At 37.6% G+C, this 14,978-nt stretch overlaps 3 protein-coding genes across 3 annotated transcripts; all 3 read left to right on the forward strand.

The window, feature by feature from the left end:
• The first annotated feature begins 743 nt into the window (after nt 1-743).
• Nucleotides 744-4,483, forward strand: EMB3147 (Acyl-carrier-protein S-malonyltransferase). The gene is made up of 11 exons (XM_086654944.1): nt 744-1,216; nt 1,810-1,895; nt 2,061-2,127; nt 2,462-2,604; nt 2,919-2,967; nt 3,067-3,204; nt 3,318-3,398; nt 3,509-3,685; nt 3,775-3,861; nt 4,066-4,155; nt 4,242-4,483. The coding sequence occupies exons 1-10, from the start codon at nt 854-856 to the stop codon at nt 4,126-4,128; spliced, it is 1,254 nt and encodes a 417-aa protein (XP_086511070.1). The 5' UTR covers nt 744-853; the 3' UTR covers nt 4,129-4,155; nt 4,242-4,483.
• Nucleotides 4,484-5,065: 582 nt separating this feature from the next.
• LOC147568521 (uncharacterized protein At5g01610-like) lies at nt 5,066-8,105 on the forward strand. Its single transcript, XM_086654945.1, has 3 exons — nt 5,066-5,807; nt 6,702-6,756; nt 7,601-8,105. The coding sequence occupies exons 1-3, from the start codon at nt 5,721-5,723 to the stop codon at nt 7,969-7,971; spliced, it is 513 nt and encodes a 170-aa protein (XP_086511071.1). The 5' UTR covers nt 5,066-5,720; the 3' UTR covers nt 7,972-8,105.
• Nucleotides 8,106-8,880: 775 nt separating this feature from the next.
• Nucleotides 8,881-13,829, forward strand: LOC147568522 (uncharacterized). Its single transcript, XM_086671054.1, has 5 exons — nt 8,881-9,436; nt 10,347-10,519; nt 10,920-11,681; nt 11,907-12,047; nt 12,232-13,829. The coding sequence occupies exons 2-5, from the start codon at nt 10,367-10,369 to the stop codon at nt 12,844-12,846; spliced, it is 1,671 nt and encodes a 556-aa protein (XP_086527180.1). The 5' UTR covers nt 8,881-9,436; nt 10,347-10,366; the 3' UTR covers nt 12,847-13,829.
• Nucleotides 13,830-14,978: the final 1,149 nt, after the last annotated feature.

Genomic DNA, 14,978 nt, shown 5'->3' on the forward strand with positions numbered 1-14,978 from the left:
GTTAGGGGGGAAAATAAAAATTCCCCGCCTCACCTCTCTCTCTCTCTCCACCTCACTTCATCATCTTCACCGACGAAGGTCGCCGGGCGGTCAATTTTCCGGCCAGCGACCTTCAAACATTAAAAAAAAAAATTTCTCTCTCCTCTCTCTCTAAATTTTTTATTTTTAAGACCTAGATCTGTTCTTGAAGAACATACCAAGGTCTGTTCGTGAGGAACAGACCAGATCTAGGTCTTAAAAATAAAAAAAATAATTTTTTTAGAGAGAGAGAGAGGAGAGAATGTTTTTTTTATTGTTTGAAGGTCGCCGGCCGGAAAATTGACCGCCCGACCTTCGTCGGTGAAGATGATGAGGTGACAGAGATAGAAGATGAGATGGATGAGAGAGGTGAGGTGGAGAGTTTTTTATTTTTATTTTGAAACATATTTCCCATAAAATATGTTTCCCCGGAAAATTTTCAAAATTTTGCATATTCCCTTTAAAATTTTATACCCCGGAAACTATTTAGCTTTCCCCAAAGCGCTGGCCTAAATAATGTTGTTGGGTTTCAGGCCATTGTCTTGTTGGCTATAGATCCAGTCTTGTTAGTGTTTGAGTGGGCGGTTACCGAGTTTATCACATATATGATGTATCATATGTCAAATATCACGACGTCCGTAGATCGTAGTTTTTTTCAAAAAAAAAAAAAAAAAAACCTACGGCCTTTAAAAGTAAAACTTCGGGAATCTTTTAGTATCAATTCCAAACTAACATCCACGTGTAACTCAATTGTCTTGCGATCTCCATCTCTTTTGTGATCCAACTGGCCCTCACAGCTTCGTAAACTCCGTTCTCTTTCTCTCTCTAAACTCAAATGCAAGTGTTGCTCTCTCACATTCAACCTCTTCGATCCTCTTCTATCTTCCCCACTCAATTTTCTTCTTCCTCACTTTCTCTCTCTAATTTCTCATTAATTCTCCGATCTTCAAATATGTCTTCTTCTTCCTCACTTGTTCTACCATCAATTTCACTCCCCAAAACTCATTCCTCAGACTCGTTCAAGACCTCTAACTCTTCTGTTTTCCCTAGTTCTAGATATGGACTTCGAGTTATTAACCCTAGGAATCTTGAAAAATCTAGGGTTTTTATGAGCGTTTCTGTGGGATCTCGAACTACTGTTGATGATGCATTGTTTGCTGATTATAAACCTGGTTGTGCTTTTCTATTTCCTGGTCAGGTAACTGAGATCCAATTTCTTTTCTTGATTCTAGGTTTGGTTTTAATTTTTCTGTGAGACTTCGTTATCTACTGCTGGTTTGAGTTTGGGAAGCAATAATACTTGAAAAATAGACCTACTGTTTGATGAGAATGTTGTTATTTTGAAATGGGAACGATGAATTTTAGTTCCTAATTATGCCTTACTTGATATTATTTGACTAGTTAGGGTTGGTGGGAAACAAAAGATTAGGAGATGTATGAAGTGATTAGTATTTATATCATGATTTAGCACAAATTAAAGAAAATAAAAAGAACCCTTTGATATAGAACCAAACTACTAGCCTACCAATATATATATATATATATATATATATATATATATATATATATATATATATATATATCATGATTCGATACCTAAGTTGAAATAACATTGATGATTTTCATGTGGAATTTCTGACTAGAGTGCTGCTGATGCCCTTTTTTGTATTTTCATATCTTTGACCTATATGCTGTATCTGAAATTTGTGTTTTTCATTGTGAACTTGAAAAGGAAAGCAATGTGAAATGCATTTATGGATAACACCTGTGGGTTTTGTTGTCATGTCTCAGGGTGCCCAAGCTGTAGGAATGGGTAAGGAGGCTCAGAGTGTTCCAGCTGCTGCAAATTTATACGAGAAGGCAAATGACATACTCGGGTATGCTGAAATAAGTATATAGAATATCATTTGTGTATCAATTTGTTACCTCACTTTTCATATATAATCAAGTATAACTTGTCTTTCCTAACCTAGAAATTTCACGTTACATACCTTGAATTTCATCGAGTACGTGACGTATTCATATGGTTTTCTTGACCGCAGCTTTGATCTTCTTGATGTTTGCACCAATGGACCAAAAGATAAACTGAACTCAACAGTCATAAGCCAGGTAGGTCTCTTGTCTAGAAATATTACTGGTTCATTATGTCGTTTTTCTTTCTAAATAGTGGTGTCTCGGTGTATCACTCCTGTAATTGAGTAGACCATTCAATTTAAATATTATGGTCACCAGACCAATTAATTATCCCAAGTTAGCCATTGCCTCTGACCCATATAATATCTGATTCTTTCGTGTAAAACACAAAATTACTTATGGTTTTCTACATTCTGCTGCATAAGTGTTGCCGAATGGGTTGGTCAGTACATTTGAAGAAGCATATTTGAGCATTTGTTTGTCTCATTTTATAAATTCTCTGGGAATCCCTGATTATATGTGTTTGCAGCCAGCTATCTATGTCACAAGTCTTGCTGCAGTTGAGGTGTTACGTGCTCGTGACGGAGGACAGCAGATAATTGACTCAGTGGATGTTACTTGTGGTTTAAGCCTTGGGGAATATACCGCTCTTGCGTTTGCTGGAGCTTTTAGGTAAATACTTCTTCTCAAGTACTGCCAGTAGTTTCACAATTTCCTCTTCAGTTGATAATTGTTCAGGGTGCCACCACCCTTTAACTCCTGTAGACATAGAATTTAAGGAAACATGTTAGTTTTCCCCATTGAACGTGTGAAATATCAATTTGTTCTTGTTGGCCTAGACTAGAGAACGAGCCATAGATTGGTGCATTCTATGGTTTTCTTTCTGGATTCAATACACTTAAGATTGTATTATCTAATGACGGTTGAGATGAGTTGTGCAAGTTTACGTCATAAATCCCCTAATGAAGTTAGTTAATCTTTCATAGCTTCGAGGATGGGCTCAAGCTGGTCAAGCTAAGAGGAGAAGCCATGCAGGTAAATTGAGATTATGACTTCAACTGATCATTCATTTTTGTTTCTGTATTGTGTAGTCTAATGCTCTCTCGATGGACATTCTATTATTTTTTTTTCCAGGAAGCTGCTGATGCTGCTAAAAGTGCGATGGTCAGTGTCATTGGACTGGATTCAGAAAAGGTCCAGTTGTTGTGTGATGCAGCAAATGAAGATGTCGACGAGAAAGAGAGAGTTCAGATTGCAAACTTTCTTTGTACTGTAAGATCACCCATCGAATATTAACCTCTCATTTTAGTAACATTAGCTTATTTCCCTTTCTTTTTCTTGAATATTAAATGAAGTCTGACATGAAATGAATTTTGTGACGGTAGGGAAACTATGCCGTTTCTGGAGGTCTGAAGGGAATTGAAGCATTAGAAGCTAAAGCAAAATCATTCAAGGCTCGAATGACTGTATGTTGTAAACTCTGTCTATTATTTTCTGCTTTCAGTTTGGCACTTCCTGTAAATTTAAGACTTCATAAGCTTCTTTACAGTTTAATCTAGTTTCTCTCTCCACTTAGGTACGTCTTGCTGTTGCTGGTGCGTTCCATACTAGCTTCATGGACCCAGCTGTTTCAAGATTGGAAGCTGCTCTAGCAGGAACAGAAATTAGAACTCCTAGAATACCAGTCATATCTAACGTTGATGCCCAGCCACACGCAGATCCCTCTACAATTAAGAATATATTAGCACGACAAGTAAGCTTATTAAAAGTTCAAAAGTTCTCTTGTTCTTCTCATGGAGATTTATTTGCTATTTATTCCTCTTATTTAATTTGACATTTCAGGTGACTTCCCCTGTTCAATGGGAGATGACCATAAAAACCCTCTTAACAAAGGGGCTCAAGAAGAGCTACGAATTGGGCCCTGGAAAGGTAAACTTACTTCTGCAAATTCTGTCTGAACAACCCTACAATTTCTCGTCTTTGCTCTGGTGTAGAAACACCTCCATCTAGTACCTGCATTGGCTTTCGAGGGAAGTCAATCTCGTCCATATGAAAAGGCCTCAATCCTAGATATGAAATCTGTAATTCTTGAGGCTTCAGCATCTAAGGTCAGTTTTCTTGATCATGTATCAGGTTATAGCTGGGATTGTGAAAAGAATGGACAAAAGTGCTGAAATTGAGAACATAGGTGCCTAAACAAACCACAAGTAGCATTTCAATAAGGCAAGTGAAACCCTCTCAAGCACATTTTTGTACTAGGCCCACACTCATATTAGCCCTAAAACCGAAGCATGTTTTTTTCTCAACAGATGATAGAAATACAATGTGTATGTAGAAGACATGGCAAGTTGGGCCGTGAAGCTTTTAGTAGTTGGCTCACTTTTCAAAACCTAATCTGGAATGAAGCATCGTCGAGTTAGCAAACTTAGTTTTGAAGGTAGGGATGTTATATTATCTTTTTGATACTGCAGTTTATGGTCTAATGTTGTTATGGGTACTAACTTATTGTCTGTTAAATTTCATTAAATTATTCAATAAAAATTGATGAGTTCTGTAGAACTGTAACATTTCTTTTTCTAAGAACACAAGCAAAACTTTTAAGTTGGTCTTGAATTGGGATATAGTGTTCTTTATAGGTTTAAGAAACTCAATATGATAAGAAAATCTCGAAATATTTCATTGTATGGAGATGCATGTAATTCGGATTTCGGAGTTTAAAACCCTAGCGTTGCTTAAAATTGTTGCCTGAACAGATTAAGCACAAGATCTACTCCTTTCTCGCTGTCTTACTTCACCTCGTGACATTATCTTACTGTTTGTTTATCATCAATTAATTATGACGTGTTCATCCAACTTTATTAAACAAACAGAAAATTCATTACTGAACATTTTTCTGGCCAGTTGATCATTAATTGTGTCTTGTCTCATACTGTTCTCTCCCTTCAAGTCAACATTAATGGAAGATTTAGACTCCCATCACCCCTAACCCCTCAACTTAATGATTTACTTTTTAAGCTGATGTGGAGAGGGAAGAATTCATTTTCGGTCATCAATGCGGAGTTGGAGTGGCTACCAAGTCGGTTTCCATCTTTGAGGACCTGGGTTAAAGACACGAAATTATACCCCTTTAAAGCATGCTGACAATTACAAAAAGAACATTTTCTTTAGGCTCTCATCATTTGAAGGGTGGAACCATCGCCTTCTCCAATTCAAGGTTAGATACCAAATGTGAGGAACAAGAAATTATATTCGAAAAATTTCACCTTCATCGATAAAGAGGACCATTAAAGTCTGTTGGAGGGCAAAGAGAGATTAAATAGAATGGGAGAAAAAAATTGAACATAATGATATATTTGAAAGGTAGAAAGTATTTTTAGAGACTAATAGGAGATTTAGGATGAAATCGTCAAAAATAGGATCAAATAATAGACTGGACAAGTTATGGGACAAAAATGTATAGTGGGCATAAAGCAAATGGACTCATCAACAACTATTATATTAATGATTACTTTTATCACCTGACACATAGTAAGTAAGAAAGAAGTAAAAAAGAGCGGGAACTTTACTTAGTGATTAAGGCCAAGTGAAAAGAGTGTCGTTCGTATTTATACCAAAAGAAAGAATTAATTCCACACTTCTATCTCTCTCTAATCTATAGGGTCTCTTTCTCTCTCTAGTTGAGTTTCGTAGGTACAATTGAGGAAGGGAAAAAGAGAGAGAGATCAAGATAGAGAGAGAGAGAGAGTAATCAATCAAGAGTCAAGCCGTGTTTTAGATCTGGGTTGAAAATGGATCAGATATTGAACAAGGTTGGTAGCTACTGGTTAGGCAAGAAAGCTAACAAGGGGATCGATTCCGTTGGAGATGATATCACTGTGAGTACTTTACTTTTCCACCACCACCACCCCCACCTCAAATCTAGGGTTTCCTATCATCATCCTCACCTCATATTTATTATCTTCTCATCCACCATTTTGTTCATTGAATTTGTCTCTTCTCAGAATAAATAATTGTCAAATTAAAAGTGTTAGATCGGTTTTTAACAATGACAATTTCACAATTACGTGTGTGTGTGTGTGTGATATTTGCGTTAAATCACTCTTTCCTGATGAATAAAGATTCAGTACAAACTAGGCAAATTTTAGATCAGCTAGCAAAAGAAATTATGTGTTGGTAGTTAGAAGGTTTCAACATTGTCTTGAATAATGTCATGAAATCCCTGCAGAATTATCAAATTTGTTGGAACTAATTAATGATTTACTATCATTGTTTAAGTTGTTTCTGATGGAAATTAACAGATAGGATCTGGTTGAAGAGGCTACAAAACTAGACCTAATATTCTACACCTAAACATAAATCAACCGTCCATCGAGAGTGAAAAAGTCCATCAAGAGGGAGAGACAGAGAGAGTTGAGTCGAAGAGGGTACAAGTTAAAGCCTACTCAACGGTATCCATTTTCGAGTCAACTCTTTATCTCTCTCTTGATGGACTTTTTCACTCTCGATTTACGGTCGGTTCCTATTTAGTTCTGGGTTAGGTCTATTTTTCTAACCTCTTCTATCATTTCTATATATATATATGTGTGTGCGTGCGTTCCTATTTAGTTCTGGGTTAGGTCTATTTTTCTAACCTCTTCTATCATTTCTATATATATATGTGTGTGCGCGCGCGCGCGCACACACATGTAATATGTACTGCTTTATATTTGTGTTCTGTTTTTGCATGTTTCACTAAATTTTGACAGTCACATTTTCCCTCCTCTTCTTAGTCGGCGTCGTCCAGTATTGAAGGAGGAGCCAAATGGTTGGTTAATAAACTCAAAGGTGCAGACTCATCCCATTCTAATGTCTATTCTATATATCATCCTTTTGGTTGATTTGAAGCTATACCATAACAAATGCCACTAATTGTTCTTTTTTTCTTGCTTAAAATGATTATGTTGTTGAACCTTGAAACCACAAACTTTTATGCTTTAATGTTATCTGAGCCACAACTAGGTGTTACCAAAACATATAAACCTCCATATAAGGATCCTGGGTACGAGTTCACGTCAGAATTTCTAAAGTTTTTTTTTTTTGAGATGAGCAGAATGTTCTAAGATGTTACCTCAATAATCTGTTGCTTTCCTTTGTCGGTTTAGTACACATCCTCGACACCATATTTAAAAATTAAGCCTTTGAACTTGGGTTTGCTGAACAGATTTGTTTTCTCTTGGATGGAGACATAACATTGGGTTTTTTTCTTTTTTTTTCTACTGTGAGGGTAGGTTACTGGTTTGGTACTATTCTCTCGTGTTAGAAAAAACCTGGCCTGGTTAAAGGTTCATCGTAGATTCTATCTGTAATTATACATTTCTAACCATAGACCTAGCTCAAAGACTATATAGCATACTCAATTGAACTACCAAAGTTAATGTGGAGGTTGTTACCTTGTTGAATGTTAATTTTGATTCTTGAAACTCTGTGTTTGCCAAATTTCCTATCGGATTGTTGTCTCTTTTGTCGTAATGCTTCTCATTCTCCACAAAAATATAATCTCCATTATGGAAGGTTCAGGTCTGAAAATGCCATAGAAGCACAAGTTTTTTTTGTCGTTCTTATTTTTCCCATATAAATAAACTTCTGTAGGTTCTCGGACTAAATGGAGGTCTCTTTTTCATATTGACAGGAAAATTGCAGAAGCCATTGCCGGAGTTGTTAAAAGAGTATGATATGCCAGTGGGTATTTTCCCTCGAGATGCAACCAACTACGAGTTCAATGAAGAGACAGGGAAGTTAACTGTATTTATTCCTTCGGTGTGTGAAGTCGGGTACAAGGATTCATCAGTTTTAAGATTTTTCACCACTGTTACTGGTTACTTGGAGAAAGGGAAACTAGTTGATGTTGAAGGAATGAAAACAAAAGTGATGATTTGGCAGAAAGTCAATTCCATCTCAACTCAAGGTTCAAAGGTTCATTTTGTGACAGGATTGAAGAAAAGCAGGAGTAGAGAAGCTTATGAGGTCCTCCGAGACGGTATCAGTGTGGAGAAATTCTGAAAAGTGATTGGCGATATCGGCTTGAAATTAGAGTTTTCACTAGTTTCAATTTATTGACAGATTGACTGGCTCTCTCTATTCATGTTTTTTGTCCATACTTTCTTTTCAAATGCTATTTATACTTCCATTGAACATACCATCTCTCTTGTCCTTTCTATAGAATTGTGAAAGGTGTTGGGAGGAGGACCTCACATCTTGACCTAGCTTTTGAGGTGAGATAGGTCCAAGAGCCCACACCCGCAAAGGGAAGTTACTGATCTCTTGAAATGGTGAGAGAATATAGAAGGGAATTTGGATTATCTTTTACTTTGTGGTCTCGAAAGAAATAGTTTTCGTCTTATATTATGGAAGCCCCAAATAGGACTTCGCACCGGGGCTCGTTTTTCTCAGCCACGCCACTTATGATGAAGAACCACCAGATGTGCTTTTGTTTTGGTAATGGCCATGAAGCTGCTTTTGTATCTCAACCTATTGTTTTAGATCAGAAATATATTTTGGTTCAACAGATTAACTTGAATCCCCAATAACAAATTCCAGATAATCTTGTAAAGAATGTTTCCCTAAATGAAGAGATCAATGGTAATAGTTCTAAGTTGAATCTCTTTACTTTGATTTCTCCGCTAATTTCTCAACTTGTTGGGAAGTGGAGATGACAAGTCACTAATCCACCGATCAATTAGACAATCACTCTCAGTAATCTCGATCCCTTAAAAGCAATCTCATGGTAAATTGATTGATCATAAGTTGTTTGTGTGAGTAGAAGAATGAGGTTTTAGTGTTTGTTTTAGTGTGTCAGTGAGAATGTGACTTGTATTAGTTTGGGTTTTAGTTTCTCTCTCTAGTCTCTAGTTATTGTTGTATTGATTAGGGTGGTGGTTTTATTATGGAGAGGATAAATCTAAGGCCCAAAAACACAGCCCAAATAGGAAATCCAACCCAATAGGGATTTATATTTCAAAAAAAACCCAAAATGTTAGATTACCTCTCTATCCCTCCAAAAGAAATTGTTCCCTCTCTTATCCCTCACTCATTTCCCGCCCAAACAGCCTCCCCTCTTCCCCTCACTGACTTGATTTGACCCGAGACTGACCAGCCTCTCTCTTTCTCTCTCGGTCACCGCGCTCTCTCTCTTCATTCACATCCTTCTTGATTAGACACAAACCCACTCCATCTCTCTCTCTTCATTCAAACGATTTCTCTCTATCTCTCCTCTCTATCTCTCCTCTCTATCTCTCCTCTCTACCTCGATCAAACGATTCAAAGCTGCCTCTCCGTCTCTCTCTCTTTCTCTTTTTCAAGCGAAACAATCTCCAGCCATTAACGCCTCTTGCATTCGAAACGTTACCACCGATTATCACTCACACAAACCTATTTAAGCTTTCGGATCTACTCATCTTTCTCTCTATTTCTCTCTGTTTCAACGAATCTCAAGCTTCTTTCTCGATTTCTCTCTCTTTCAAAACAGGTATGTCTCTGTTCTTCATCTATCTCTTGATCCTCTCTCTGTTGTTGGTAATTATTAGGATTGTTGGAACATTTTTGGGGTTTTTGTTTCAGATCTGTGGTTTTCGGTACAGATTTAGGGGTTTTTGAAAATTTGGGGGAGTTTTCAAACAATTAGGGTTTATGATTTCAAGTTTAGTAGTCTGATCTATAGTCTGTGATAAATCATTTTGGGTTGTTTTTCGAAAAAGTTTTAGGGTTAAGTTGCTACAAAGTTTGTGATAAAACATTTTGGTTGTTGTTTTGTGATTTCGGAAGCATTTGGGTGTTTATGGTTCTTCATCAAGCTTCTAGGTTAGTTTTGTTTTAACATTTAGGGTTGTGAACCGAAAGTTAGGTTCTGTGGAGACATTTAGTACTTTGTCTTTGTTTTTTGGGTGTCTTTGTTTATGAAGTGCATGATTTGGTTTATCATTCTGGGTTGTGTTGAGGAAATTTTGGATTATGTTTAAACATTTTGATAGTTGTTTGTCATTTCGAAAGCATGCATCTACACAGAAAGGTCATTTGGGTGTATATGATACTACATCAAGTTTCTAGGTTAGGGTTGTTTAAACATTTAGGTTTCTGTGGAGAAATTTAGTCATTTGATCTAGATTAATGGGTGTCTGTGGTTGTTGATTAACAGAATGATTTTTTTTAAACATTCATGGTTGTGAAATAGAAATTATTATATGTTTAGACATTTTGATTGTGTATATACATTCTGTGTTTGTTTGATACGTGTGGGTGTCTAATACAAAACATAGGTGTTTGTTTTAACATTTATAGTTGTGTAAAAAAAATTAGTATATGTTTAGACATTTTTGACTGTGTATATACATTCTGTGTTTTGTTTTGAACATGTGGGTGTCTAATACAAAACATAACAGCTTTTGCAGATTACAAAAAGATGGTGAAACAAAACACAAAAAAAGGAGACGCACCTGTGCAAAAACAACAGACACCCCTTCGTGCTAGCCCTAGGAAGAGGGCTGCTGAAGAGGCAACCTCTGCTGGGCCCTCCAAGAAAGGCAAAAAAGTATCAAGTCCAAAACAAGCCAAGGTATCTTATTGTATACACATCTTTTACCATGTCCTGTATTTAAAGTTTGTGGGTTGACATTTCATATAATGTTTTGGCATATTTGTTAGTGTGATGACATTCTTTGAAATGTTGTTTCAATTAGTGATCCTTCATTCTTGTGTAGACCAGCATTGGCATATGCTCTATTGTGTGGACACTATCCAAAATGATCTGACATATTTGTTAGTGTGATGACATTCTTTGAAAATGTTGTTTCAATTAGTGATCCTTTATTCTTGTGTAGACCAGCATTGGCATCTGCTTTATTGTGTGGACACTATCCAAAATGATCTGACTTTATTTTAAGTGATGTAGCATTCAGTGTAGTATTGTATATTTTGTAGAATGTGCTGACATATCTGTTACTTTTTGTGTGAAGCACCGAGGATATACTTCCAAGAAGAGAGAGCCCATGGTGGAGCCTCAACCAAAAGAGCCTGTGGAGCAGAAGAAGAAAACTGCTTTCAATTACAAATGTAACTTCAAAGCAGTTTTCAAGGTGGCGCGGGAATTGATGTCATTTATTACTGAAGAGCAAAGGAAGATGTTGCTTTCTTCACCATTCGGGGCCTTATTTAAGGCAGTGACCAGTTTTAGTTTCCGAACAGAGAATGTGTCGGAGAAGCCGAACAAAGCCATCTATGATCTTCTGTACTGCTATGACAAACAGAGCCAAGCCTTCAACATCGGAGGGAAGTTGATTCAGTTCACTCCCGGAGATGTTGCTTTGCTGTTGGGAGTCCCCATGGAAGGACAAATTTACGAAGCATTCCCAACCAATGTCACCATAGATGTGGCTAAAGACGAGTTTTTGACCAAGTATTTCAAAGACTGTGTTGTTGAGGGAAAGGCTTTATCTTTTGGGGGTCCCAGCATAGAAAAGGCGTTGCATGTGGCTGCAAGAACAAAGGCTCCGGCCATTGAGTTCTTGAAACTATGGATCATGTACATGGCAGCCACCTTCCTGTTCGCTTCAGCTGCCGGCTCCTCTGTTGTGGGGAGTTTTTATCACAATCTCCAAACGGAGAGAATGATGAAAAGAGTTTCCTGGGCTAGAGCTATTCACTCCTACATGATGGAGAGAATAAACAAGCACTCAGAAGACCCGGCAAAAGCTTCAGGATGCCTGACTCTTCTCCCCGTAAGTATTCATTACAATGCACTTAAATGTTTCATAATTTCTTATAGTGATAAAAATCAAGTTAGTTTGCTCTGACATTCTTCAAAATGTTTCATCATTCTGTTGGGGCTTCTGTAATGCTGATACATTGTTTAGAATGTTTGGGCAATGTAAGAAATGTGTTTCCATTTCTTGTGATGATACAGAAAAACACTTCTGACCTATTTGTGTTTAATTTATTTGCAGTACTGGTACTGCATGCACACCAGGATCCATGAGGACCTGGTTGGAGAAGTAGGGGTCAGTCCTAGAATAGCTCGATGGGTGATCGAGCCATTCTTCCTTAAAGGACTGGAAGAAGAGTTGGAAAGCATCACAGAGGAGCAGGTAATTTGTTTCAACATTTCTTAAAATGTCTTTGTGATTTTATAAAATGTTCTAACATAACTGATGTCTGAGTGACATTGAGGAAAATGTTGGAACATTTGCAAGAATGTTGGAACATTTAATTATGTGCATGTGTTTTTTTTAGAGATGTTGAGATAATAACATTATGTATACCTTCTTGTAGGTGAAGGTGGAGTTGGTGGCAGAGTCTGAGGAAGAGGAACAGTTGTTAAAGTTCACGGAGAGGGTGGTGGAGGAGATGAATGAGGAGGAAGTGGAGAAGTTGAAGGAGGAAAATGAGAGGTTGAGAGAAGAAAATTTGTTGGTTAAGAGAGAGTGTGAGATGGTGAAGAGAGAGAGAGAAGTATTAAAAGAGGAGTTGGAGAGGATGAAGAGAGAGAGAGGAGAGAAAGATGATGTATTGGAGTTTGATTTTGGTGTAGGAGGGGAGGTGGATGTTAGAGAAGAGGTTGGTAGAGATGAGGTGACTGTTGGAGAGGAGGTGACTGTTGGTAGAGATGAGGTGAATGTTGGAGAGGAGGTTAGACAAGAGGTGGAGAGTGGAGATGGTGGAGAGGAGATAGTGGAGCAGGAAGTAGCCCCAGAAAATCCGGAAGAAGTAAACGCAGAACCCAGCATCGAAAAAGAAAGTGATGCCGAAGCCCAAACTGAAGGAGCAAAAATAGACGACAATAAGGGTAAGAAGGCAATTTCTGATGAGTCGGTAAGGGGTCAAGCTTCCGGAGAGGGCCAAAAGCAGGAGCAGAAAGTGAGCCAAGGTGCTGGGTCAAGTGAGTAAATGCTCACGCAAATCTTTACTTCTGTTGACATTCCTGTCTTTGCTTGATTAGAATTTGGAAATGTTGGAGCAAATACCAGAATGCTTCAACATTTGAGATAATGTTATAACAAAGTAATGAATATTGTCTGACATTCCTTTCTTTGCTTGATTAAAGTTGGTTTTATTTCTAGTTTATTTTTTTGAAGCAACGTATTAACTTGTGTGCAATCTATCTATCTTCTCTGAAATTCTTACTTACTTGTCAGATGATTGGTATGAACATAAATTGTTCCGCCATCGTTACAAGTTTTTTGATAAACGGTAAGTAAAAGAGTTCTATCGTACTCCCACGATGTCTTTTACCACGACAATTGAAGACTTTCTTTTACCACGAACGAACGACAATAGACTGGTCGGCTAAGTAATAAATAAGAAACAAACAAGTAAGTGTTCTTCTCCCACATAAATACGTAAAATGTTTGAACATACGTGCTAACGTTTATATATATTGATCGAGAATTGGATAATAATTTATGTTAAGATTTGGTTTTCTATCGAATGTTGACTAGTTAAACGTGTGGTGGTGGGACAGGTGAAAAGCATTTTCCAAGTTTTTTGAATGTAGGTGAAAATGAGACGGAAGAAGAAAACTTTCAGCTGACTTGGCCTTCAGCTTTCTTTTCAGAGGTTTGCGAAGTGGCAAAAGTATATGAGAACTATGAGATCGTGGAGAACGAAAGTTCTTCTGAAGACGATTTTGTAGATAAGCCAAAGGTTGAAACGGCTGAAGTTGTGGAAAAGAAAGATAAAAACAAACCAAACTCTTTGGTTAAGAGGGTTAAAACACAGCCAAGAACCCGAACCATGACCGAGAAAGGAAAGCAACTCGAGAAGAAAAAACCAATTAATGTAGATGAAATTGTAGAGTTGGGAGGTGGAAGGTCAGCAGCAGAGGAGGAAGGCCAGAAGCTAGGTAACTGGAAAAGAAGCCCGGTGTGGAAGAAGTTGAAGGAAGAAGAAAAGGGCCTGTTGGAAGAATTCATCAGGAAAAGTAACAAAAGGTACGAGAGAGTTACTGTAATGTTCATGCATCTACAGTTATGTTTGCACATTGCAGTTTGTGTTTATGCATTTTTATTTGCTTACTGTAATGTCCATGCATTATCACAAATGTCATGACATTAGGAACTGTGACACATGTTTTTTCAAATGTTGCAGCACAAAAGTCTGGTTCAGTAATGGGATCAACGACATTTGTGGGAAGCAGCTAGATATGTTGATGATGAATCTGGAGTGCGACTCACAAGTTATTAACTGGGCTAGTTCCTTCGTCACTAATCACGAGGATTTGAAAGAAAAGAGTGTCCTATGTCTACCATCAGAAATTTATGTGAGTTTAGTGATTAGAATGTTTTCCTATCATCATCTTTTATATGAGTGAACATTTTAATAACTTTGTGTCTGTTCTACAGACGATGATCAAGTCGGAGGTCAACCTAGCTTCAATCGAAAGAATGCTCAATCGCACGTTGAGTAATAATGCTGGGAAACCGGAGATCTTGTTTGTGTGTGCACCAATCTGCCACCCAACAACGGGGGACGCAGCAAGGGGGGGTCACTGGACACTATTGATATACAATGTATTTCTCCATAGGTGGACCCATTATGACTCAATGTCATTTGACAAGAAGAAGGCCAAGGACTGTTACGAAAATGCCAGGGAGTACGCGGCATATGTGGAGGATGTAATGGAAGAAGTTGGGTTCACAATGTTTGGAACCCAACAAAAATATGCAGATGTCGTTGGGGAGCCAGAATTCCCTACTCAGGGAGAAAAGTAAGTGTTCTCACTCTTTATTTGATCCAACATTATGATGCATGTTTTAATTAGTTTGAAATTGTTCCAACATTCCTGGAAATGTTGGAACAAAAACTTATATGTTTTTAGAAATTTGATAAAAACACACGTAGTTATTAATAATTTAGTCTCATTTAACATTATGTTTCAGAATTGTCTGTGACTGTAGACACATTATGGGTTATGCTTTAACATTTCGTTTGTGTCTTGAACAGCCCGGATTGCGGTCTGTTTGTCATTTTGAAAATTGAAGAGCTCGTGGCAGACTGCAAGACAATAGGACCCAAACAGC

The sequence above is a fragment of the Eschscholzia californica genome, unplaced genomic scaffold, assembly GCF_041429995.1.
Source record: "Eschscholzia californica isolate CP2 unplaced genomic scaffold, dmEscCali1.0.p SCAF_1, whole genome shotgun sequence".
Taxonomy (NCBI): Eukaryota; Viridiplantae; Streptophyta; class Magnoliopsida; order Ranunculales; family Papaveraceae; genus Eschscholzia; species Eschscholzia californica.

Coding starts and splice junctions, on each gene's coding strand:
- EMB3147 (XM_086654944.1), top strand. CDS start 854: ATGCAAGTGTTGCTCTCTCACATTCAACCTCTTCGATCCTCTTCTATC. Junction 1,896..2,060: donor AAGGCAAATGACATACTCGG/GTATGCTGAAAT, acceptor TCTTGACCGCAG/CTTTGATCTTCTTGATGTTT. Junction 3,399..3,508: donor CATTCAAGGCTCGAATGACT/GTATGTTGTAAA, acceptor CTCTCCACTTAG/GTACGTCTTGCTGTTGCTGG.
- LOC147568521 (XM_086654945.1), top strand. CDS start 5,721: ATGGATCAGATATTGAACAAGGTTGGTAGCTACTGGTTAGGCAAGAAA. Junction 5,808..6,701: donor CCGTTGGAGATGATATCACT/GTGAGTACTTTA, acceptor TCCTCTTCTTAG/TCGGCGTCGTCCAGTATTGA. Junction 6,757..7,600: donor GTTGGTTAATAAACTCAAAG/GTGCAGACTCAT, acceptor TCATATTGACAG/GAAAATTGCAGAAGCCATTG.
- LOC147568522 (XM_086671054.1), top strand. CDS start 10,367: ATGGTGAAACAAAACACAAAAAAAGGAGACGCACCTGTGCAAAAACAA. Junction 11,682..11,906: donor GATGCCTGACTCTTCTCCCC/GTAAGTATTCAT, acceptor ATTTATTTGCAG/TACTGGTACTGCATGCACAC. Junction 12,048..12,231: donor AAAGCATCACAGAGGAGCAG/GTAATTTGTTTC, acceptor ACCTTCTTGTAG/GTGAAGGTGGAGTTGGTGGC.